Source organism: Hemiscyllium ocellatum, chromosome 30 (genome assembly GCF_020745735.1).
Source record: "Hemiscyllium ocellatum isolate sHemOce1 chromosome 30, sHemOce1.pat.X.cur, whole genome shotgun sequence".
NCBI lineage: Eukaryota > Metazoa > Chordata > Chondrichthyes > Orectolobiformes > Hemiscylliidae > Hemiscyllium > Hemiscyllium ocellatum.
In genome coordinates this window covers 41,756,212-41,780,360 of record NC_083430.1, presented here as the reverse complement: position 1 = coordinate 41,780,360, position 24,149 = coordinate 41,756,212, and the positions used below count along the sequence as shown (strand labels likewise).

General features: G+C 42.6%; 1 protein-coding gene across 1 annotated transcript in view; it reads left to right on the top strand.

The window, feature by feature from the left end:
* Positions 1 to 24,149, top strand: part of pacrg (PARK2 co-regulated) — a 198,162-nt gene that overhangs the window by 134,163 nt on the left and 39,850 nt on the right. Inside the window, exon 4 of the mRNA XM_060847180.1 lies at positions 66 to 215. Within this exon, the coding sequence (XP_060703163.1) occupies positions 66 to 215 (150 nt within the window). The remainder of the gene's footprint in view (positions 1 to 65; positions 216 to 24,149) is intronic.

The window sequence follows — 24,149 nt, the reverse complement described above, 5'->3', positions numbered from 1 at the left end:
CCACGCTCTCAGCAGGGAGCATGTAATCAGCACATCACCCCATAACCCTTTCATGTCTCATACAGATGCACTGAACACTCGGAACAAGCAAGTTATATGCACCACGCTGAAAATCCTGCAGCATCTTGCTGTGTCAGGAGATATGGTGGGCGAGGCTCTGGTCCCTTACTACCGACAGATATTACCTATCCTGAATATATTTAAGAACATGAATGGTAAGTTGCAGGCACAGTGGGGGCTCCCTGCTGAACTGTACATAATTGTGAGTTATTGATGACGTGGAGGTGCCGGTGTTGGACTGGGGTGTACAAAGTTAAAAATCACACCAACGCCAGGTCATAGTCCAACAGGTTTATTTGGAAGCACTAGCTTTTGGAGCGCTGCTCCTTCATCTGGTGAACAACCGCCTAATGAAGGAACAGCGCTCTTAAAGCTAGTGCTTCCAAATAAACCTGTTGAACCGTGAGCTGTTGAGTATTTGCCAGATCTGGAGCACACAGAGGCACTTTCCTCACTTGGATTATCAAAACCAAACAAATAGTTTCTGTGTGTTATCAGATGAATGTTATGCGAGTGAAATATCCAGCCCATTTCAATGTTACATGGCATATAGTCTTCAGTACAACAAATCTGTGGTTGGAGCAATGTCTTGCTCCTTATTGTAAATGAATTACAGTCAGTTGCTTCATTGTCAGTACTACCACACATAAATTAATATACTGTATTTCTAGAATTATGCAGCACTTGCTATACAGTATAGCAACATGTAGCATTGGAAAGAGGCCATCTGGGCTATTGTGCCTGGTCTGGCTCTCAATTAATCTCACCTACTCTTTCCCCATATCTTTGTATTGTTACTGCTTTTGATGAATAAGAATGAAAGCATGGGAATAGCATAGAGTCTTTTAACCCATGTCCCATGGATAGTCTGAAGTGTACCCATCCCCCTCAGTCCCCTGAGAAAACGTTTATCTGAGCTTCCCCAATTCATAGGAAAGCAAAAGAAAACATGATCTAACCCCTCCATGATATATGCTGTGATGGTTGTTTTATTTCTGAATGTACACACGTACCCACAGCTCATGACCTCTACGCACCTGACAGTTTCTGATTATCCCTGTCATTTATTCATATAACTCTAAACCTTATTTCAAAATCAATTTACATTGGGTTGTTCCTGGAGGTTGTTCTTGTCATTCATTTATTAGCTGGGATTCTGACATTTTATTGTCCTTTGGAGTGATATTTGCTTCTAATCTCAAGTATGATTTTAGACTTGAATAAATTTGCTATCCATTGTGATGATGGTTATAAATTGTGCATTTTACAATAGCCACATGATTCTTTATGCACACCACCAGTGAGGTTCTAATCAGCCACTAGGATTTATGTTGTCCCAGACAGAAGACAACCCTGTGCTCTTGTTTAAACTCAGTTGCAGAATGTATACATCACTGATAACAGCAATCCTATTGCCCATCTCAAAATGCCCTCGCGTAGGTTGTAGTGAGTGACCTTTTGAGCACAGCTACTAGACCATTTCTGAGATCAGTTCAGGGGTGAAGGTTGCTTCTTGGTAATGTCATTGGATAAATAATCCAGAAGCTCAGGCTAATGCCCTGTGGACAGGTGTTTCATACCTCACCACAGCAGCTTGTAGTGTTTAAATTCAATTAAAAACATCTGTAATTGAAAACTACTCTCAGTGATGGTGACCATGAAATTATCATCAATTGTGATAAGTACCCATCTGGTTCAGTCATGTCCCTTAGGGAAGGGAATCCAATGCCATTATGATCTGACATGCTTATAACATTAGTCCCACACAATGTGCTTGACTCTTAACTGCTCTCTGATAACAGCCTCGCAAGTCACTCAATTCAAGGGCAGTTAGAAATAGACAACTGCTGGGCTTATCAGTGACACTCAGACTAACTAAATCTAAAGTCATACATAGGGCAAGGGCAGTAGATTTTCTTCTGTAAAGGACATCAGGAAAGTAGCTGCATGTCTATAACATTACAGTAGTTTCAATTTTCACCATTTCTGAACTTCTTAAGTCCAGGATTATTCAATTAACTGAATTTAAATTCTCTAACTACCATGGTGGAATTAGGTTCTTCGTAAAGTCTTCTGGCTTGCTAGCCCAATAACATAACCATGATATCATTAAGACACTGCAGCACTATACACTCTTCGCTGCTTAACACTTGAGACAGGAAATTCTGCTTCTACTGTTTGCAGCAAATGCTGTCCATTGCAGTTCCTTTGACCAATTGGCTGAGATATGAGGTAGGAATTGAACCCACACGTTTTTATTTCAAGATGTACTAGAAGAACCCCACGTGATACAGTATATTTAGTTGAGAAAAATATTTTATAAGTTGGAGCCTAGATCTCAAGAGTATACTCCTGCTGCTGGAGATCATAGCCACAGCCATCATTCCAAAGTTAATGAAGTTACTTTAAGTTTGAATGCGAACAATTGAGGTTTAATTTTGATTAGCCAGGACTGACACTGCAAAACACACTTCAAGTGGATTACAAAAGTTCGGAATTAACAGCATTGTGAATTTCAAATAGTCTTAGGTCCATTAATACCTCCCAACAATGGGAGTGTTGCTTTATTTCAGTCTTGCCATTCTACACGGAACCCCACAATCAAAGCCAAACCCTGAGTTCACCATTCCCTGAATTTCTGAGCGCTGTCTCCGTTTTGATACGTCTCACTGACTTTGATAGCTACAGGGTGCACTGCATACCCATCACCTGCTTTTATGGAAACAATGGATGATGAAGTGCAAGGTTTGTGTCGAATGTGTCTGTGTGAAATGCAGCAACATCAGAATTGTCTTCTACATGGTGCAGTTGTTTATCTTGATCCTGTTTAAATCTCCTTAAGGAAAGGGACTGCAGTGAATTCAAGGCTGACATCTACATCAGTAGAAACAAAAGTAATCTAACACCAGGTTGTCACCTGATGTGGTTGAGCGATGACAGTAAATTATTTCTATTCTTTACATCAAGGTCCCACCTGCCCTTTCAGGTGAATACAACTGATCCCAGGCAATTATTTTTAACAAAGGCAGGGAAGTTCTCCCCAGTGTCTGGTCAATTTTTTTTTAGATTAGATTCCCTACAGTGTGGAAACAGGCCCTTCGGCCCAGCCAGTCCACACCGCCCCTCCAAAGAGTAATCCACCCAGACCCATTTGTCTCCAGTCATCTCAAAGTCAAATTGTCTGGTTATTAACACATTATTGCTTGTGAGAGCTTGCTGCGTCCATATTATTCACTACTTATCCAACATTACAATAATGACTGCCCTTCAAAACTACTTCATCAGGCTGTAATGCACTTTGGAGCACCCAGCGATCATGAGAGGCACTACACACAAATGCAAGTATTCAGATTTATTATCAAATTTATGTCCGAATAATGATCACATCTACCCTTTTGAAGAAATGGTGCCTTTGGTGTAAAAGATGCGTTTGATGGAGTCATTTTCAATTTAAAAATTGTTGTGTGAGTTTGAATGAATTTTATAGCCATTTCAAGGATTGCTATCAGAAAATCAGTTTAGACTTATGTACAATACATGTATGTTGTATAGGTCTAATGGTGGTTCAGTGATTAGCACTACTGTCTCACAGCACGAGGGACCTGGGTTCAGTTCCATCCTCAGCTGACTGTCTGTGTGGAGTTTGCATGTTCTGATTGTTAACATGTTCTTCTCTCTGTGTGGGTTTCCTTCCTTCTAAAGATGTGCTGCTTAGGTTTTTTGGCTGTGCTAAATTGCCTACAGTGTCCATGTCTACACGGCTAGGTGAATTAGCCTTTATTACATAGGGATAGGGTGGGGAGCTGAGTCCACGTGGGATGCCCTTCAGAGGTCACTGTGGATTCGATGGGCCAAATGGCCTGATTCCATGGTGATGGGATTCTATGATGTGCATGATGCACATGAAAGGAGCCAGGATATTACAACCATGGGTACATTTTTATTTGGTTACAATAGCCTGTGTAGCAGAAACACTATCATCAAACAGCATTGCTGGATCTCATAGTATAGTGCATAATGGTTGAAAGGTGCTGGGAATTATGTTAGAATTACTAAATATGAAGAGAGGAAATTTGGGATAATAACAGTGCACCTGCACCATTTTTATTGAAAATGAATCTATCAAACACATGTTTATTACAAAAGATAACATTTCTTTGAAAGGATTGCAAAGGAATATTCAACCATTGTTGGGACATACCAAATATATCTGAATCCGATTTTTAAGAAAATGAGGTAAAAAATCTCAAAGACACCACGTAATATACCAACAGGTTTATTTGAAAACACTAGCTTTTGGAGCGTCACTCCTTCATCAGGTGGTAGTGCTCTGAAAGCTAGTGTTTTCAGAGAAACCCCTTTGGACTATAACCTGGTGTTTGTGTGATTTTTGACCTTATCCAACCCTGAAACCTCCACATCAAGGTGAAAAAATTTAAGCAGCATCCGTTTTTATTTCTTTTATTTCCAGCTCTTCCTCTCTATCTCTCTCTTTCTCTGCCTCTGGCAAAATACATCTCTAGCTCTGTTCTGTTCCCTGTTTTGTTTCTTACAGAAGTCCAAAAGGGGTCAATTGTGATGAGACACCCTGAATACAACTTAAAAGAATAACTGAGATGGGAGTATTTTTCACCAGGTCAATGCATTGGCAGTGGGGTAACGTCAAAACCACTGTGAACAAAACACTCTTCAACTGCTCTCCCCAAGAGGTTAACACCACAAAAACAAATGATGCAGTCAAACTTGCTTTGCTTGTAAGAACGTGATCTGTATTTTTATGGTTGGCAATGTAGCATCATTCCCCATTCTGGCTTGTTTTATGGGTAATAATGGATCATGTGATCTCTCTCAGAGATCAGTAAATGGGGCGAGCAAACATGATTGTAAAACTGAAATAACTACACAAAGGCCATTATCCCATCACCAAGTCACCCTTAATTTCCATGTGCACAGTACACTGGCTCTGACCAGCCAGCTCAGAGTCAGTCCCTGAATGGAGAAGATTCTGAATCCCCTATTTAAATATATTTTTTAATTCTATTCCCCCATATTACCACTCTACAGTAGTAGTGCTTATACTCCCCCCACAACTCCTGTGTTGTATATATGTACAGTGACTCAGTAAAGACACCATGTACAAAAGACTTTATTCAGTATTTCCACCACCAGTAAAACACCCTTGTGACCAGTGAAATAGTAACAAGCAAAGCCCGATAAGGGAAACACTCAATCCCCTGTTTATATTTTTTCTTCTTTCTTTTTTGAGTTGGAGGGGAAATAAGACATTCCACTCCCTGCGATGTCCTCCTCTTCCTGAACACCTCGAGGGAGTTGGTATCCGCAGTTAATACTTTTGCTTTTCTTTACCCCCACACCAGCGCCTAACTGCTTATATTTTCCCTAGTACCCATGTTGTGTGTATGCAGGTGTGGGACACAATGAAAGACAAATCTCTTGTTTAATTTTTTTCTTTTTTTTCATACAAAACACTGAGGTGTCCCAACTCAAAGCCTATGGATCACCTTGTGAAATTACTCCACAGAGGCTGGAATCCCATCACCAAATCATCCTTTGTAGACAGTCCTTGACACTGACCCAGCTCCTCAGAGCCAGTTCTCAGAGTGAACAGGGTCTCTAACACTCCTGTTTATTTTCTTTTTTTTTCTTTTGCTTTATTTTCCCCACACTACCGCCTAACTGCAGTAGTGCTTATTTTTCCCCAGCACTCATGTTGTGTGTGTGCAGGTGTGAGACACAGTGAGAGACACAAGGTGCACAAATCTTTATTCAGTTTCCACCACCAGGAAAATCCCTTATTTATTATTTTTTCCCTTTTTTTTCCTCTTCTTTTTTTTAATTAACCCCCACTCTACCTCCTAACTGTGGTAGTGCTTATTTTTTCCCCCAGCACCCATGTTGTGTGTGTGCAGGTGTGGGACACAGTGAGAGACACAAGATGCACAAATCTTTATTTGGTTTCCATCACCAGGAAAATCCCTTGTTTATTTTTTTTTCTTTTTTTCCTTAGTGCTTATTTTCCCCAGCACCCATGGCGTGTGTGTGCAGGTGTGAGACACAGTGAGAGACGCAAAGTGCACAAATCTTTATTTAATTTCCACCACCAGGAAAAAAGGAAACACCCAAGTGGCCTGTGACAAGTAGGGCCCTTCACATCAAAGGGCAATGCTGTGAGATCAAACAATCTCCTGATTTTTTTTTCAAAGGGCAATGCTAAGCCAATGTTTTTTTTTTCTTTATTTCCCCCACACTACCGCCTAACTGCGGTAGTGCTTATTTTTTCCCCAGCACCCATGTTGTGTGTGTGCAGGTGTTTGACACAGTGAGAGACACAAGGTGCACAAATCTTTATTCAGTTTCCACCACCAGGAAAATCCCTTATTTATTATTTTTTCCTTTTTTCTTTTTTTTCTCTTCTTTTTTTTAATTAACCCCCACTCTACCTCCTAACTGCGGTAGTGCTTATTTTTTCCCCAGCACCCATGTTGTGTGTGTGCAGGTGTGGGACACAGTGAGAGACACAAGGTGCACAAATCTTTATTTGGTTTCCATCACCAGGAAAATCCCTTGTTTATATTTATTAGTCAGGACACCCTGATTGGGCCAGGTTAATGACCCCAATCAAGGAACTCATAGTCAATGAGATCCACCTGGTTCCAATCATTACAAAAATGTGATTGAAGAATGAGACATCTCCAGTTGTAATCCTCATTAATATTTATTGCTGACCAAATTCCAGAATTAAAAACTTGGTGTCTGTCAACTTGTGTTGAACTTTATCTGACCTTATTAATCCTTGTGGCTTCCCATTATTTGGTATTTTCTTTGTGTGTTTGACAAGATTTGGTCTTGATAAGCTGCTTGAACCACAGACCATGTCTTATTAAAGCAACCGGCTTCTTGAGATTGTAAGATGAGCTGTTTTAATAAAAGCAAAAGCCTTCATCAGTTTATGACCAATCCCAAATTCCCAGCCAGAAATTTTAAAGCCTAAAAATACACTAAGTCCAGAAGCCAAATGTAATAGTGTTGCGGGAGCTGTCTGTCAATGATTGTTGCCGATAAAACATGTCTGATTTTATGGCGATTAAAGTTTCTCTTCGAGAGCATAATGAGTCGGATTTTGGAAATTTATAAAATGAATCTTTCAGGAAAGAAAATAAACTTGGCTGAACTAGAAATTGAATCTATTCATCGTACAAACAATAACAAGAGATTCCTCAAATTCATCGCAGTGGAGGATTTTTTTTAAATAAACATGGTCACAAAGGAATTTCAGGCAAAAACAATAAGCATTCATCATTCTATTTTGCTTCATTTCATTTTTTGGTTTGCACAGGACAGACTGAGCAATGTTGGTCCTATTCACTCTGAAACCAAGTCACCAAACATGCTTCCCCCGTGAGATAGATTGAGTTAGGACTTCACCTTTGGCAGCAACACAAACAGCGTGGGACTGGTCATCCAACATCCATCCACCTAATGTTCTATTCCATTAGGAACCAGGAAAAAGTGGAGGCTGTTTAACCCCTCAATTCGAGGAGATCATTCCTGCTCTGTGACCTAACTCCACGTGCCTGACCTTTGCTCCATATCCCTTGACATCTTTGATTAACAAAAAAGTCAATGTCAGTTTTAAAATCACCACGTGACAACTGACCACTTGTCATTTGCAGAAGAGAATACCAAACCTTTGCCACCTTTTACGTGGATCAATGTAAAAGAAAAGAAATATCCAATCACTTTCCCCTTTCTAATATTGCCCACCTTCTTCACTTTCTCAGCTGCTGCAGGAACCCTCTTTCATTCTTTTCTTCCTTCCAAAATCAGCTACACTAATACTCTGTAGGTCTGCCTTCCACCCTCCTTGTGTCTGGGCACATCCAAAACTCTGTATCATAATCTTCATCATGCTGGAATTTGCTGTTGGTTCCCAGTCCTGCAACATCCTCAACATACTCCTTCTCTTGTTCAAATCTCTCCCTGGCCTCATCATTTCCTATCTTGGTGATATCATCCAACCTGTCATGGTGGCACAGTGGTTAGCACTGTTGCCTCACAGCGCCAGAGACCCGGGTTCATATCCCGCCTCAGGCGACTGACTGTCTGGAGTTTGCACATTCTCCCCGTGTCTGCGTGGGTTTCCTCCGGGTGCTCCGGTTTCCTCCCACAATCCAAAGATGTGCGGGTCAGGTGAATTGGCCATGCTAAATTGCCCATAGTGTTAGGTAAGGGGTAAATGTAGGGGTATGGGTTGGTTGCGCTTCGGCGGCTCTGTGTGGACTTATTGGGCCGAAGGGCCTGCTTCCACACTGTAAGTAATCTAATCTGTCAACTTTCCAAGGTTTGTATATTCCTCCAATTCCAGTCTCTGAACAATATCCAGGATTAGCTATGAGGTTCCTCAGCTGCAGAACTCAGTTGTTGAATCTCTCCACCTCTCCATCTATCTTCTTTAAGATCTCCCCATCCTTTCCTTACAACCTGCCTTCCTTGACAAAGCTTTTGGTCACTTGTCCTAATGTCTCTTTATGTGACTAGGTCTAGGTGTCAAGTTTAATCTGATCGTGCCTCTATGAATGGGATGCTTTTTCTTTGTTAAAGGCGTGAAAGATTCTGCGCTGTAGTGTTATGTCTTTTCAAAGCAAGGGGGAAATAAATTGTATTTCCTTGATCTATTTCAGACCATTTTCAGACAAAGAAATACCTCATTTCAGAAATACTCAAAGAAAATCAGTTCATCCAATGCCTTATGAACAAGAGATTCTTAGTCTAACTTCTGAGGAATGCAGCATGGTTTAGAGATATGACCGAATGCCATTTTGTGAATCTGATGCTGAGGCACTGCTTCATGTGCATATCAAAGATCTTTTTGGCCCTTTTCTTCTTTGATGTATTGTACATGTTTTCACAAATGGTGAAGAAAGCAAACGATTGTTTAGATTTTATAGCCATACAATAGGAAGCGTTGTTGAATTGCTTGTCCTTGGTGACGCTCCATTTGGAATTCTGGGGTCAGCGTGGTCTCCATGTTTCAGGAAAGCTGTAAAATCAGCAAACCAGCCATTCAGGCAACTTAGCTAACCAACCCCCTATCAACAGGACTTTAGAAAGTGAAAGATGGGCAGGGTAGTAGGAAATGTGGACATCTCTCTTTTCAGCAAGAGCGTGACAAAATTAGGTAACAGATTTAACAGTAGGGCATGATGTCATGGGAAGCCAAAGCAGGTTTTAGAACAGGGCTGGATTAATTTCTACTGCCAAAATAATAGTGTGCCATGGTAAAGGAATTTGTTTTGCCTTGGCATCATAGCATACTGCCAGGAAAATACAAGTACAAATTACCAATTGTTGAAACCTAAAATATCCTGACTAGTTGAATGTTTCTGTAGACTTGCAGCTTTCTGCATATAGTGGAATTAGTCAGTACAGATCAAGCACATGATTAAGTAAATCAGATGAGCTGGGAGTGACCATTCTTTGCATTGGATTCAATCCATCTTTGGGCAATTAATGCACATTTAATATTTACAGACAGCAGCTTACATTCTCTGGAGATCCATTTTTGTTTTAACTCTTGCCAACTTGCTCAGGAATGTAATTAAAAGCCATACCAAATACATCTGCTTGAAGTATCATCTTTATGAGCCAGAGTTGTTTCTTTAAAAGTTTTGTGAATTCTGTTTCCATAATCCTAAATCCCTCGTTTCTACATTGCTGATGTTTGGCAAACACATCGAATCACACCAGAGACAAGTGCTAAGAAAAGAAGATTTCTATCGGACATGATTTTAGAACACACGAGCCAATCAAAAGGACCATCAAGAATTTAATCCTTCTTTATCATACTTAAGACCTCTGCTTTCTTGCAATGTTATTTGATAGGTTCTCGTAACCATGTAGCAGTTGTAAAGAGGTCTACCAGATGGACCTCATAGAATAGGAGTTCCCTGATCGGGGCTGTTATTCTGGTCCAATCAGGGAGTCATGGCTGACAGATAGAAACAAGAGTATCAGAGGTTCTGTTCAGTTTGAGGGCTAGCTCTGAGGAAGCTGGACCAGTGTCAAGTACTATGTACATGGAAATAAGGGGTGACTCGGTGATGGATACTGGCCTCTGTGATGTTATTTCAGTAGCAACAAGAGAAAAAAATACACTCCTGAAGAAATTTGCTTCCAACAGTTGTCTTAAGCTTTTCTGGCATCATGCTGTTATTTGTGAAGCTTGACTTGTTTGATCCTGCCATCAAAGATTATGCCCAGTATGTGGAAGGAATGCGTTATTTTTCTAGGCAAAAGACATTGGGGCAGAGGAAAACCAACAGGTAATTGTGCTGACAGCTTGTGGACCTGTGGGTGTTTTGGTTATTAGGAGTGTAATATTTCCAGAAGCACCAGGTACTAAAACCTTTCAAGAGGTGATAGAATATTACAACTCCAAGCCTCCTGTAATTCTGAGATGCAAGATTCTCAGCCATTCCTGGGAATGGCCAGGTCAAAAATGAGGTCTGCAGATGCTGGAGATCACAGCTGAAAATGTGTTGCTGGTTAAAGCACAGCAGGTTAGGCAGCATCCAAGGAACAGGAAATTCGACGTTTCGGGCATAAGCCAACCCTGGACTTAGTTATGCATTGACTATGCCAGCCTTTTCATGGACTCAACGTTCTTAGTGTGGATGCCCACTCAAAGTGGTCAGATATGTGTAGAGTTAATTTGTGAAACACAGGCTTGACAAAAGTGTTGGTCACAGACAACAGGCAATCATTTACCACCAATGAATTCAAGTCTTTCCTAAAATCAAATGGCATTTGACTTTTAAGGACAGCTCCATATGATCCATCATCCCATTGTCTGGCAGAAGGAGGAGTCTAAACTTTGAAGGCAGACTTTAACATTTAGACAGTCTACAGCTTCACTCGATGCCAACTTGTCCTGGTTCCTAGTTGATTATAGGACCACCCCTCATGCACCTGCAGGAGTAGCTCCAACAGAGTTGCTCATGAGAAGAAGACTCCACACCAAGTAAAATTTGATTTTACCTGATCTGGGTGAGGGGAGGAGGTGAAATGGTTTCAGAAGTGCCAACCTAATGCTGATCTTGCTTTTGCACAGCCCCTGTGCAGCTGTAACCTTGTGTGTCTTGTTCTGTCCAAACTCCCGAGGATCTGTATATCATTGTTTGCTATGATCTGTCTGCACTACTTGCAAACTTAGGTACATGTGACAACAATAAATCAAATCATTGCTGGACACAAGACTCCTCTAAACGAGAGAGAAAGTTTACTTCAGGGGTGGATGAAGTTTGGTGCCGAAACCATAGAATAGCCCTACATGAATAAGTGGCATGGGCAACCCAAGGTCAAGTCCAGTGATGTATAAACTTCAAGTAGGCGGAATGGTCCTGGATACGCATGTGGACCATATGAAAGCTGCAAACTCACAAATAGCATGAGAGCAAAGTGTGCCTGGCTCCTCCAACTGTTCTAGAACCCATGGGTTCTCCCCATCCATCCTGCATCGAAGGAGCCCCGATGTCTGAGGTGGAGACAGAAGGTATCACAGCCTCAATGCCTTTACCACCCGAAGAAGGGGATGAATTGTTTCTGAGATGCTTCAGGTGTGAGAGGTGGGCAGCAGTCCGGTACACGCTAACCATATCTGATGCTTGGTCAGAGGAACCAGACCTGGTGTGCAATATGTCCCAGGAGAGGCTAGAAGAGAAAAGAACAGGCGTTTACCCCTGGACTTAGAGAGAGAGGAAAGTAATGTTTGCAATGAGGCCAGAGGTCATGAGGGCGGTGGCCAGCCCACAGGCGAACATTTCAACTCCCCCCTCCCACTCCGTCAAGGGCATGCACGTCCTGGGCCTCCTCTATCACCAAACCCTAACCACCCAATGCCTGGAGGAAGAATGCCTCATCCTCTGCCTGGGGCCCCTCCAACCATGCAGATTCAACATGGATTTCACTAGTTTCCTCATTTCCCCTCCTCTCACCCAGTTCCAACCTTCCAACTCGGCACTACCCTAATGAGCTGTCCTACCTTCCCACCTATCCACTCCATTCTTCTCTCCGACCTATCACCATCAACTCACCTCCATCGACCTATTGCACTCTCAGCTACCTTCCCCCAGCCCCACCTTCCTCCCATTTATCTCTCCACCCCCTCAGCTTACAAACCTCATTCCTGATGATGGGCTCTTGCCTGAAACATCGATTCGCCTTCTCCTCGGATGCTGCCTGACCTGCTGTGTTTTTCCAGCTCCACACTCTCAATTCTGATCTCCAGCATCTGCAGTCCTCACTTTCTCCTTTGTAATGAGGTCAGCCGAGGGGGGGGGGTGATTCTTATAGAATATGAGTTCCTTGATTGAGGCTGTTAATCTTCTCCAATCAGGGAGCCCTGACTGACAGGTATAAACAGGAGTGTCAGAGGATCTGTCATTCTGGGAGCTGGCTCTGAGGGAGTTGGATCAGTGTCAATCACTATGCACGTGTCAATAAAGGGTGACTCGGTGATGGGATACTGGCCTCGGTGGAGATTATTTCAGATTATATTAACTGTTATTATATATTCTACTGCATGTTGATTCAGAGAATACCTATCTCTTATGTTTAAAGAGTTCAGAATAATGCAACAATGTTTGAGTAAAGTACCATGGACAGAGAATTTTAATACAAACTTCAAAAACGATGCTTAAAATAAACACAGTAATTCCCGGTTTTAAAAGAGCACTTCAGCCTTTAGCTCTGACTTGTTGGAGTCTGTCAAATGCCAACTATGTTTCTTAATGGAACATTATAACTTTTTAATGAGATGTTATGTTAATTCAGTTATTGCTTTCGCTCAAATATGGCCTTTAGGCCAGAAAATGCAAGAAGGAGTCTATTCAAATACCATTTCTAAGGGTAATGGATAACATTGCAAACTGAGGAATGAGACTTCCAGATCATTAGCCTGTAGGAATCTGAAACCTAATTTCTAACTCTCGTGCAAGTTTCTATTTTTTCTTTCCCTATTTTCATCTCTGTTTCAAATTAAAAAACAATGTGCTTTTCATATTGTCAGTTTCACAGAAATCTGTTATCCGCTTAAGGAAGGACAGTGGCTGTGTCTGACAAACAGCAGTCCTGTTATTGTTCTGTGCAACACAATAAAATTAATAGCTGATTATCAAGTTAATGTGTTAAAAATTTGCAGGATTTTCTTTTCGATGTCAGTCTTTTATAGAACGCAAACATTTGTCACTTAGTTGTGCAGACGTAAATATTGCTGGAAGCAGAGACGTACATGTTAGAGACATTCCTGATGAAGAGTTTATGCCCGAAATGTCAATTCTCCTGCTCCTCGGATGCTGCCTGACCTGCTGTGCTTTTCCAACACCACACTCTCGACTCTGATTTCCAGCATCTGCAGTCCTCACTTTCTCCTAGTTGATTTTAATCTTACTGCGAACCCTCTTCTAAGGATGCCTACTTTGAAGATGTTCTCCTCCTCTCTCTACAAGGATCTCAGTGTGTCTCTCTTTCTCTCACTACACCCCCCAGGTCATGTCCCCTGCCCTGAAACTCTTCAGGATTCCTGATGAAGGGCTTATGCCCGAAACGTCGATTCTCCTACTCCTTGGATGCTGCCTGACTGGCTGTGCTTTTCCGGCACCACACGCTTGCCTCTGCAGAGACATATTGCCAAAGCATTTTGTCTTGCACACATCAGGACAAATGCAAGAATGCCCCAATTCAAAGGGAGCAACAGTTTATGCTGCATGAGAATGGGGTGCTGATTCGTTGGCAAGAGGCCTTAACCAGGCAGGGACTTGACAGCCAACTAGCACCATTTTCTCATGTAGCAGAAATTGTTGCTACCTTTCAGATTTGACATTCTTGCATTTGTCCTGAGGAAAACTTCAACAGCAACTCTTTTCTGAATGGGCAAACACTTGTGTTCACGTTTCATCCAAGCTGAAAGCTTACCCCCATTGATAAAATTCTTTATGTCACTATACCAGACCCATGTAAGAAGTCTTCTCAACAAGAAAGGCTGGAGGCTGCTACTCTACAGCAAAATCTCCTGAAGCCTCTGTGATATCTATAACTCAAGTGAGGAAGCTGATGGAATATTTATCACTTAGCTGGAGTTTAGGGGATGGGGACATGGGATTGAGTTTGGAGAGGAGTGATCTCAGTCCAGCTAAATAGAGTGGTCCACTTATTCCAGGCCACTGGTTTCCAGCTGTTACAGATGTGATCTAGGTGCAAAATGTGCAGCCTAAGGCACTGCAGAGGAGGTACTCAGCAAATTTGCCTATGCATCATCTCACAATCCCTGAAATATTTCACCTAGAAAGACACGCAAGTATCACTGGAACACCGTCATTCCTAGTCCCCTTCCTCAGTCTTCCTGACTTGAACAAAAAGCTTAATTCCTCTATCATTACTGAAACAAACCTCTGGAATTCCCTACCTAAAACTACCATGGCAGTATCATCAGCACAAGTGAGTCAATAAAGCTAATTGAAGGGCTTATGCTCGAAACGTCGAATTCTGTATTCCTGAGATGCTGCCTGGCCTGCTGTGCTTTGACCAGCAACACATTTTCAGCAATAAAGCTAATTGTCAAGAAAGCTAACTGCACCTTAACTAGGCAAAGAAATACAACACACCAATTTCAGAAGATCATTCTTACAATTGCAGAACAATAGATACAGTGCCTGGGGCTGGTGACAACATTAGAATTACCTGTTCTGAAACCCTATCTTCCAAAAAAAAACACCACATCAGGACAGCTCATTTCCTTCATGGACTGGATTACGTGAGCTGCAAAAAGCCAGGGAGCTCAACCATGATCACAAAGGCTGGCCTGTACAGTTTGGTGCTGGGAGCAGTATTACGTGTTTTAGAGTAGGCTTTTACACCCTTTCTTTGGAAAATGTCCTGCCTTGGAGACCTGTGGCCAGTGTGACTGGTGGGCCATTTCTGTAGACATGCCAGGATCGCTGGAACTGTGGGCAGCCATATCACGTCAAGGAGCTCATGCGTAAGTCCAGAGTCAAGGGGTCTCAGCAAGGGGGTGGAGAGAGCAATTGCCTGCCGGGGTTTAATCAAGAAGCCATACTTTAAAGGTGGGGGGAGAATAACCTTTGTAGGTGGGTTGGCTCCAGTGGGCCAAGGTGGGACACAAAGGAGGATCCCCAGCATTGTTTTCAGCAGAAGCTGCCAGGCTTTCCACACATTCCAGTGGGTAAAATACCAATGGTGCGGATGGTGGGATGAGACCTATCAGTTGCCAATAATTGATAATTGAAGAGCCTCAAGGGGCCTAAGGGCAGATAGGCTTCCCACATCGTCCCGTAAAATTTCAGTCAGATCGGAGGCAACCATGAAAGTGGTGGCAAGGTCACCCGTTGGATTTGAAGTATCTCCCCCCACCCCACAGCATACATATGGGGAGGGTAAACTTCAGCCCCATTTTTGACATTATCTGGAATTAAACATACCCATTCTGGATGCAGAGTAACTTGCAGGTCCCAACTCTTTCTGAAATCAGGGACCTAGGGTCCTGAACTCATGACTAGCCCTTACCAGGTGCAACTCCAGCGTCGGAAGGCTGGAGTTGCACCTGGCTATGATAGATGGATGGATGGAAAAACCCAAAACCCAAAGCCTAGACACATGGGAGGTGGTAATGGCTGCTGGAGAAAAGATTGGGAGACAGAAGTGAATTGTTTTTCAGATCTTTCAGGAGAGGTGATGGCCTAGTGGTATTATTATTGAACTGTCAACCCAGATAATATTCAGGGGACCTGGATTCAAACCCTGCCACGTCATATGGTGGAATTTGAATTCAATAAATATCTGGAATTAAGATTCTAATGATGACCATGAATGCATTGGTGATTGCCAGGGAAACCTGTCTTGTTCACTAATGTCCTTCAGGGAAAGACACTGCCATCCTTACCTGATCTGGCCTATGTGTGACTCTAGACCCACAGCAATGTGGTTGACCCTTAACTGCCCTCCGGACTATAAATGCTGCCTAGCCAGTGACACTCTCATTCTGTAAATGAATAAAAACTAAAATTCCAAACCAATATTCCAGTTCCTTCTGAATCCAAGATGGATAAAACAGAACAAGGTTTTGGGCTTGTTCCTACCACTAACCGGATTCATTTCTTCCATTGACCAACCAGGTCATACCCTCGACCTGTCTTCACCTATCCCCACCTCACCACCCTTCCCCATCAGCCCCTTTATCTGCAGCTCCCCCAACACGCACCTCCAGTCCTGAAGAAGGGTTACACCCGAAACGTCGACTTCTCCACCTCCTGATGCTGCCTGGCTTGCTGTCTTATTCCAGCCTCCTGCCTGTCTACCTTGGATTCCAGCATCTGCAGTTTTTTTTTGTCTCATAGTGTGATCATCAACAGCCCATTAATGGGATGCTGAGTAAAGATCTCAAGGCCCAGGAATACCAACTGGAGCTTATCCATCGCAAACCATGACCAACCTAAACATATTTAGAGTTCGGCTCTGACATGGGCTCAGAAGTCTCATCGTTGAAAAGCATGGATCTGGCCAATTAGCAGTGGTCACATCTGAGGATAAGAAACAGGAGCAGGTGGAGAGCACATTCAGTTAGACCAAGACTCAACCTTTACATGCCCAGGTATACCACCTTACACTGCCATACCCTCTATAACCACCAGGGGAGGAGGGGCACATTGGCTCCACTTTCATCGCCCTCCTCTATTGGTTCTAACAAATATTTAAAGTTTGTTTTTGCACACAGCTTTAACCTGCCTCCAGTTAAACTGTAGTTAAATAGTTTTTACTGTATCAATATGCAGCACCAATATTATCCTTCAATGAAAGAAAAAACAGAAAGAGCAATTTTCATACTTGCTAATCTCAAGAAATAAGAATAAATTTGCAACACCAAATGCACAAACGGACACACAGACATGCACATATACAGACACAGGCACACAGACACAGGCATGCACACTTACACTGGCACACACTGATACACAAACACATACAGACACAGGCACACACATACACAGACATGCACACACACACAGACACAAGCACACAGATAGAGGCACACACAGATACACAGACACAAACACAGACACATGTGCACACGCAGATACACAGACAAGCACACAGACACAGGCACACATGCAGATATGCAGACACACACACATACAGACACAGGCACAACACAGATACACAGACACACTCATATACACACACATACACCCAGACACAGACATACGGACAAACATACACACAGGTGTATGCACACAGAGACACACAGACATAGACATACACACGTATATGCACATACACACAGAAGACACAGACACACACAGATCAGATCATATGTCACTGTAAATTATGCAAAAACAGAAAAGGGCTTAAGACCACCATTTTTTGTCCCAGCAAGTGCCCTACCTCAAATTAGATATCTCAAAAGGTTGCTCACTGGGGAAGCCAATTGTTTCACTACTGCTGTTATCTCATGCTGCTGCTATGTGGTAACACCACAGGTGGTGTTCAGCACTAACAGGATGATCCTGTCAAGCCAACATAATATTCTGACAATGACACAAATTAGTACCGTGGTATGTGACCTTTAGTGCCAGTGTGATGCCAGGTACATAGGCCATACATTCTGCAGTCTGTTAGAACAAATCAAGCAACATATTTCTTCAGTGTTTGTAACAAGCAAGTGATTGCAACCAACCAGCTCATATCTGTAAAAGAGTTTCCAACATTAGATGTGGTTCTGTAGTTGGTCAACATTGCTACATGGTCCTGAGTGTGTAAAGAATTATGCTGGGACCCAATTTCAGAGTGTCAGTCAGATTTGCAGTGTGGCACACCTGCTTGCACTGGAAATTATACACAGTGAGATTCAGGTCCCTGTTCTTCATAGGCAGAAACAACATTGACACACACTGCACGCATTTCAGCTCAATAAGATCGGTGATAGACCATCAGGAGTTCATATCTCAGGGTAAAGCCTTGACCAATCAGAGTCAAAAAGTGTGGAGCTGGAAAAGCACAGCAGGTCAGGCAACATCAGAGGAGCACGAGAGTCAATGTTTCGGGTATAAGCCCTTCATCAGGAATGTCGAGGGGGGGATGGGGGTTGAAAGACAAATAGATGGGGGTAATGGGGCTTGAGGGAAATGTAGCTGGAAGATGATAGGTTGATGCAGGTGGAAGGTGGTGGTGATTGGTCAGAGTGGAGGGTGGAGCAGATAAGCTGGAAGGAAGATGGACAGGTGGGACATTTCAAGGTGGCGGTGCTGAGTTGGAGGGTTGGATCTGGGATGAGGTGGGGGGAGGAGAGATGAGGAAACTAGTAACGTCAACATTGATGCCGTGTGGTTGGAGGGTCTCAAGGCGGAAGGTGAGGCGTTCTTCCTCCAGGCATCAGGTGGCTCGGATTTGGCAGTGAAGAAGGCCTAGGACTTGCATGTTCTTGGTAGAGTGGGAGGGAGAGTTGAAGTGGTCTGCCACAAGGTGGTGAGAGATGTTCTCTGAAACATTCAATGAGTGGGCGACCTGTCTCCCCAATGTAGAGGAGACCACATCAAGAGCAAAGGGCACAGTAGATGAGGTGTTTAGATGCACTTTTCCAGTGCCATGCTTTTCGATCTGATCGCCAGCATCCGTAGTCCTCACTTTCTCCTTGACCAATCAGAATTGACCTGCATTGTCTAAATTTTAAACACAGCATGACAATTAAAATTTTAAACAACTAACACTGAGTAATAGCATTAGGGAACAAACATCATAACTGAACAATCCGAACTGCGGTCACAGAAAATCAAATCTTTTCACACCTCGAGTTAGAATCTTTAGCCCAGACAGAATCCATAGTCTCATCTGATAAAAAGACACACAGCCAGACAAAGCAGCAGGAACAAAAGAGAACACAGGTTCCTGAACCAAAAAGCAGTGAAACCTTGTGTCCTTGCAAAACTTCTCCTTGACTGATTACAGCCTTCCCCAGCAACAGAAAAGGGATGTGGATAGAGAGAAAGACTGTGGTGTGGAGCTACAGAATAGATTTTGTCTGTGAAAATCCTGGGAGAGAGAGCTTGTGGAGTCTGGGAGAGGGAGTGCTGGAAAAATTGATACATTCTTCCATTTCTGGATAAGGACAGGAAGCTGCACCAATGCAGTCATCAATGTGTCAGAAGAAGGGTTGTGGAAATAGGCCCAAATAGGACTGCAATAAGGAATGGTCAACACATCCTATAAAGACAGGCAGAATGATGGCCCATTTGGCTATGTACAGCCTGACATTTTATTTATAAGAAGTGAGATAAGCTAAAGGAGAAATTGCTCAGTGAGAGTACAAGCTCTCAAGGGAGGCAGTGATTTAGTCATAATGTCACTGGTTTAAGGTTGAAAGGAGCCTGGCCCTTGTATGAAAGTTTGGAATTAAAAGCTGGTCAAGTATTGTCACAAAAGAAAATGCATCTGGTTCAGCATGTCTTTTAGGGAAGGAAATCTGCTGTCCTTACCTGGTCAGGCTTGCATGTATATCCATTTGTCCAGCACTCCCTCTCCCAGACTCCACAGTCTCTCTCTCTCTCTCCCAAGAGTTTCACAGACAAAATCCATTCTGCAATGCCACACCATGGTCCTTCTCTCTATCCAGATCCCTTTTCTGTTGCTGGAGAAGACCCACAGCAATGCAGTTGACCCCTAACTGCCCTTTGGGTAATAAATGTGGTGGTGCCAACATCCCATGAGCAAGTGGGGAAAAAAAACTCAGCCAGGTGAAGGAGGAGTAGATGGGGAATGTTTGGGCTTGAATTGTATGAATGTCTCCAGTTCTGGGTGAAAGCAGGACACAGCACCAATTCAGTCATTGATGTACTGAAATAAAGAGCTGCAGGAGGGGACCAGGCTACACTTGGAACCGGGAATATTCCACACTCCCCATTGAACAGTGTGCAGGGTGGGGCAGTGTGAGTATTGGAAAATGCACTGGTTCACTGAATCGCTGATAATTTACATAAATTTGCTGGGAGCTGGGAATGATAGCACCCTATTTGCCCCTTGGTGAAGGGCGACTCAAAGTGCCTGTATACATTCACTCATCGTCTGCTCTGTTATACATAAAAAGTCAATTTATTCAATGTAGTTCTGTCTGTTCATAAGAAATGACAGTCACTTTTCAGAAAGAATTATCTGTACTGAATGGCATCATTTGTATTCAGCTTTTAATGATTTATGTTGAAAGTGATTTGTATTTCAGTAACTGGAGTGATATGCATACTGCAATAATTGAGGGTGTGGGCTACCGCCCAGGGCAGTGCCAGAAAAGCCTAGCATTACAAGACTCTAAAGAATGCTGCTTTGGTCCTCATGAAAGAGACCTTCAGTCCTTGCATGTAAGAGCTAATCTTAAGGTTGAAAGGAGCTTGCCCCCAGTATGTCAGAAATGGTGTGTGATCTAATTCCTCAGCACTTCCTATTGTCTCCCACCTCTTTGTGAGATTTGCATTTTGCATGTGATTGAATTTGAGAGATTCTGTAAAATTTATGAGGATATTCCTAATTCCATTGATAGCAGCAGACAATTCATCATCCTCCGACATATGATGTTAACTCTTCCCACTCTACTGTGAGCTGCTTCCCATGTGGCAGTGAGCACACATTTCAATCTATTTGCAGATGCAAAATACCACACTTAGCTTTCAATGATGGGATACCACTGAAAAGTAGGTGTAAATTTTGGGACAAGTAAAAAATGAGGTCTGCAGATGCTGGAGATCACAGCTGCAAATGTATTGCTGGTCAAAGCACAGCAGGCCAGGCAGCATCTCAGGAATAGAGAATTCGACGTTTCGAGCATAAGCCCTTCATCAGGAATAAGAGAGAGAGCCAAGCAGGCTAAGATAAAAGGTAGGGAGGAGGGACTAGGGGGAGGGGCGATGGAGGTGGGATAGGTGGAAGGAGGTCAAGGTGAGGGTGATAGGCCGGAGTGGGGTGGGGGCGGGGAGGTCAGGAAGAGGATTGCAGGTTAGGAGGGCGGTGCTGAGTTGAGGGAACCGACTGAGACAAGGTGGGGGGAGGGGAAATGAGGAAACTGGAGAAATCTGAATTTTGGGACAGCTTCTTTCTTAGCCAAAAGTAGCCAAAGCTATTGAAAAAAAAATTAATCTCACTTGCATGCAGTCCTAGAATCCCAAAGCTAGTTCCTTTATATTCCTGATGAAGGGCTTTTGCCCGAAACATCGAATTTCCTGTTCCTTGGATGCTGCCTGACCTGCTGCGCTTTAACCAGCAACACATTTTCATCTGCATCTGCAGACCTCACTTTTTATCCTTTATAATCCTATGCCAACTCTTGTTTAAGTGGGAAAAGATTGCGTATTTGGGAAGCAGGTTAAAGCAATAATTTGCATTTATGCAATACCTCAAACTTAGAAAACTATCTCAAGGCACATCATAAAGGTGAAATCAAAAAGAGGATACCAGAAAATGCTGGATATTTTGGATGCCGGACCTGTTTGACCATGGCATAGCTCTCCTCTTGAGCTCTTTGCCTGAAGGTAGGTAGGCCTAATCCACACCCTCACTGACAAGACCAGAGAGAAAGCCAGCTGCTATTCACCATATTCTGAATTCATTCACAAAGCCGAATCTCCCTCTGTGAAACAGCAACTATTTTTAACATTAATCTAAAACAAAAAGATTATCTCCCCCTATTTAGGTCCCCCTGCGCCGGATTATGTTCTGTTTTCAAGTGAGCCAATGCTGCTTATTAGAAAGCTAGATAGTAGGATCACCAATTCAATCGGGAATCATTCATTAAACTGCTCTCCCTTAGCAGCTATCACAATCCAAAACTATGACTTTCTCCCCTTTCATTTGTGTGACTGTCCTCAATTTGCTTTTACGTTTCCATTTATGATGCTCCTCACATTTCCAAGAATGACATTGGCAGGGAAACTTTCGACAGATGAATGCAAATTTGGAAACTGCATCTTTTCATAGGTCAACTCACCACAATATCTTGGGTGAACCAGTAAATAAGTTGGAGCCTAAAGTTCATAGATCATAAATATCCAGCTATGCTCTAGGTTGTATTACTTCTCTATTTTTCAAAAGGTATGGGAATAAATTTTCTGTACGTGCTAAGTTTAATATGAAATTCAATGTTAGAACCAAGCTCAAAGCATTGTTTTGTACACATATCATATTTGCAATAACTTTGGCATAGTGAGCTATTTTATAGCCCTTAACCTTGTCTATACATTGCCAAGCTAGAGTGTGGAGATCCCAAGGGAACCCCAGTGAGCCCACATGAATATCAGATTTCTCTCAGTCTGTCTTAGATTTCTTTATTTTTCTCCCTTGTTGACTCATTAGCATTTCTGTTGCTGTTCACTAATCAGAAAAGGATTTTCTTCATTAGTAACACTGCCTTTAGGTATTTGACAGGCTTTCAAATACAGAATCAGCCCAAATTCTTAAGGGTCCAACACTGAAAAATGTAATGTTTGAAATTTGAGAGGTGAAGACTCAATGGTAAGCTGGCTAACTATAACGGTATGGACCTTTTGGAAACCCTGTTAAGTCACAAGTGAATAGTGTGAATCTTGGCTTCTTTTCTCACTTATCAAAATTTCCTAAACCCTGCCTCCTGCCCCCTTCACTCTCACATCCAACAAATATGAGTTGTTAATGGACATCCTAGTTATTAAGGGTGAGACCATCTATTCAGCTCTCTCTATCATTTTGTTTTACCTGCTAAGCCAACCTCATAAGATTCACCACCAGCAGCCCTTGCCTTGGAAGTTATTTTTCCGGGGTTTTTCTCCTATCCCCATCTCACTTCCTAACTAGTTAGGCATATTAGCTGGTATCATTTGTCTCTCCCCTGAATTATTGTGCCATATCCCTTTGAAACACCTGCTGCTTTTCAAATCATTTATTCTGTGAATTAGGAAGGCAAATGCAATGTTATGATTTGGAGATGCCGGTGTTGGACTGGGGTGTACAAAGTTAAAAAAAAATCACACAACACCAGGTTATAGTCCACCAGGTTTATTTGGAAGCACTAACTTTCGGAACACTGCTCCTTCACCAGGTGGTTGTCCAACCTGGTGTTGTGTGATTTTTAAAAATGCAATGTTAGCATTCAATTCCAGAGGGCTCAAATACAAGTCCATGGATACACTACTGAGGCTGCATAAGGCTCGGGTCAGACCGCATTTGGAATATTGTGAGTTGTTTTGGGCCTTGTATTTAAGGAAAGACATGCTGGTGTTGGAGGGAGTCCAGAGGAGGTTTACAAAAATGATCCTGGAGATGAAGAGCTTGTCATATGACAAGTGGTTAGGTAGATACTTGGTGGAATTTAGAAGGATGAGGGGGCAACTGATTGAAGTTTACAGAGTACTGAGAGGCCTGGATAGAGTGGACATGAAGAAGATGTTTTCACCAGTGGGAGAGACTAAGATCCAAGGGCACAGCCTCAGAATGAACGGACAACCCTTTTGAACTGAGATGTGGTGAATCCATGGTACTCATTCCTACAGAGGGCTGTTGAGACAAAGTTATTTAGTGCATTTAAGACAGATTCTTGATTAGTAAAGGGATCAAGGGTTACGGGAAGATGGCAGGAAAATGGGGCTGAGAAACATGAACAAATGGTGAAGCAGACTTGATGGACCAAATGGCCTAATTCTGCTCCTAAACTCTATGGTCTTATGGAAACTACAGTTCCTTCTTTAGCATCCCTTTCCAGTCCAAAGTCCTAAAACATATTATCACATCCAAAATACATGCCCATAGTTTTGCAACTCATTTCACTATATTTTCAGCACAGAATCCAGGCATATGGCCCAACCAGTCCATGTCAGCATTTATGATCAACATAAAACTTCTCTCGTTCTCCTTCAAACCCCATCATATTTCCTTCTAATCCTTTCTCCCATGTGTTTTTCCTAAATGCAAGCCAACTCCATGGCTCTTATGGTAGCCAGTTCTTTATTGTAACTACTGTCTAGTAAAGTAAACAAAGACTATTGGGT